Below are 2,138 nucleotides of genomic sequence, written 5' to 3'. Positions count from 1 at the left end.
ACAGTTCATCCCACTTCTCATAAGATTCCTCTTTTTCTCTCTTTAGTTCTTTAATCATTAATTCAAGAACTTCTTCTCTGTAAAACATACACAGCTCATATTTATTATCATTTGTACTAAACTTACTTTAGTATTATTTTTGATTATAACATTCCTTCTGTTTTTTTTTCTTTTTTCTTACCTGGGGTGATTCAGAGGATAGGAAAGTAAACCCCACCCTATTTCCGACACCTTTTATAATAATTTGTATCATCATATAAAGTAATATTATGCATACTTATAAGCATATGCCTATTAATAAGGCCTAAATGTATTTATATTATAAATTTTACATCATATTAAATACTTACCTGTTGTTAGCAGCTTCAAGTTGAAGATTTAATGATTCAATTTTAATTTCACTCTCCTTCAACAGCTCATCCCTCATATTAGATTCATTATTTAAGTCTTCCTTTTCTTTCTCCATGTTTTTAATCATTAATTCTCTAGCATGTTCTCTGAAAAAATTAAACAGTCCATACATATTTATAATTATTATTTATTATTCTTTTTTCTTACCTTGGGTGATTCAGAGGATAGGAAAGTAAACCCCACCCTATTTCCGACACCTTTTATAATAATTTGTATCATCATATAAAGTAATATTATGCATACTTATAAGCATATATGCCTATTAATAAGGCCTAAATGTATTTATATTATAAATTTTACATCATATTAAATACTTACCTGTTGTTAGCAGCTTCAAGTTGAAGATTTAATGCTTCAATTTTAATTTCACTCTCCTTCAACAGCTCATCCCTCTTATTAGATTCATTATTTAACTCTTCCTTTTCTTTCTCCAAGTTTTTAATCATTAATTCTCTAGCATGTTCTCTGAAAAAATTAAACAGTCCATACATATTTATAATTATTATTTATTATTCTTTTTTCTTAACTTGGGTGATTCAGAGGATAGGAAAGTAAACCCCACCCTATTTCCGACACCTTTTATAATAATTTGTATCATCATATAAAGTAATATTATGCATACTTATAAGCATATGCCTATTAATAAGGCCTAAATGTATTTATATTATACATTTTACATCATATTAAATACTTACCTTTTGTTAGCAGCTTCAAGTTGAAGATTTAATGCTTCAATTTTAATTTCACTCTCCTTCAACAGCTCATCCCTCTTATTAGATTCATTATTTAACTCTTCCTTTTCTTTCTCCAAGTTTTTAATCATTAATTCTCTAGCATGTTCTCTGAAAAAATTAAACAGTGCATACATATTTATAATTATTATTTATTACTCTCATACGATATACATCAATATTAGTTAATCATTCCTTATGTTTTTACAAATATACTTATACATGATGAAGGCATTTTTTTTAAATAATGTACTTTATTTTATTTTTAATAGTAGTAGTATTATTAGTATTCCTTTAGAGTAGGCCTATGAACCATTTGAAATGACATGTTCTGCATGAAAATGCCATTCACGAAATATCATATTATACAGTACCACATTCTGCTTACTTGATATTCGCAGCTTCAAGTTCACCTTTGATAGATTTCATTTCGGTTTCGTACGTCATTAATAATCCATCTCTCTTAAAAGATACGTTCTTTAAATCCTTATTTTCGTCCTCTAATTTTCTAATCAGTGTTTCTCGAACGCCCTCTCTGCAAAGTGTATAAAGTTCTTGTAAGTTAAGAATCTGTATAAATTATTACTTACTGTACTTTATGTTATTAGAATTTTATTTACTACCTTACCAATAAGAATGCAGCGGTCTTCCTCTTCAAAATTACAAATAGATGTAGTTTCGTAATGGTATGCATTTGATAAATAATATGTAGGCCTATTATAATAATACTAATATTTATTTTATAGAAAACAAAATGGTGTACATATTATTACCTATTGTTCGCAGCTTGAAGTTCCATTTTGATTGTAGTTATTTCAATTTCACATGCCTTCAGTAATTTATCTCTTTCGTAGCAAACATTCTTTAACTCATCTGTTCCTTCCGTTAATACTTTAATCACTAATTCTCGAGCTTCCTTTTCTTCAATTAGTCTCGATTCCAATTCGCAGCATTTTTCATTTAGCCTGAGCACAAATATATAATCCGATTTCGTAT

General features: G+C 27.8%; 1 protein-coding gene across 1 annotated transcript in view; it reads right to left on the bottom strand.

The window, feature by feature from the left end:
- LOC117099956 (DNA ligase 1-like) overlaps nucleotides 1-1,941 on the bottom strand; it is a gene marked incomplete at its 3' end in the record, with an annotated part of 3,569 nt that extends 1,628 nt beyond the window's left edge. The window contains exons 1-6 of the mRNA XM_033239489.1: nucleotides 1,916-1,941; nucleotides 1,531-1,677; nucleotides 1,107-1,253; nucleotides 730-876; nucleotides 351-497; nucleotides 3-77 (exon numbers count right to left, since the gene is read on the bottom strand). Coding sequence (XP_033095380.1) covers nucleotides 3-77; nucleotides 351-497; nucleotides 730-876; nucleotides 1,107-1,253; nucleotides 1,531-1,677; nucleotides 1,916-1,941 — 689 coding nt within the window. The remainder of the gene's footprint in view (nucleotides 1-2; nucleotides 78-350; nucleotides 498-729; nucleotides 877-1,106; nucleotides 1,254-1,530; nucleotides 1,678-1,915) is intronic.
- Nucleotides 1,942-2,138: the final 197 nt, after the last annotated feature.

The sequence above is a fragment of the Anneissia japonica genome, unplaced genomic scaffold (genome assembly GCF_011630105.1).
Source record: "Anneissia japonica isolate Jap-2015-1 unplaced genomic scaffold, ASM1163010v1 scaffold201744_len3877_cov102, whole genome shotgun sequence".
Taxonomy (NCBI): domain Eukaryota; kingdom Metazoa; phylum Echinodermata; class Crinoidea; order Comatulida; family Comatulidae; genus Anneissia; species Anneissia japonica.
The sequence above is the reverse complement of the archived record's forward strand: the minus strand, read 5'-3'. Positions and strand labels throughout refer to the sequence as shown.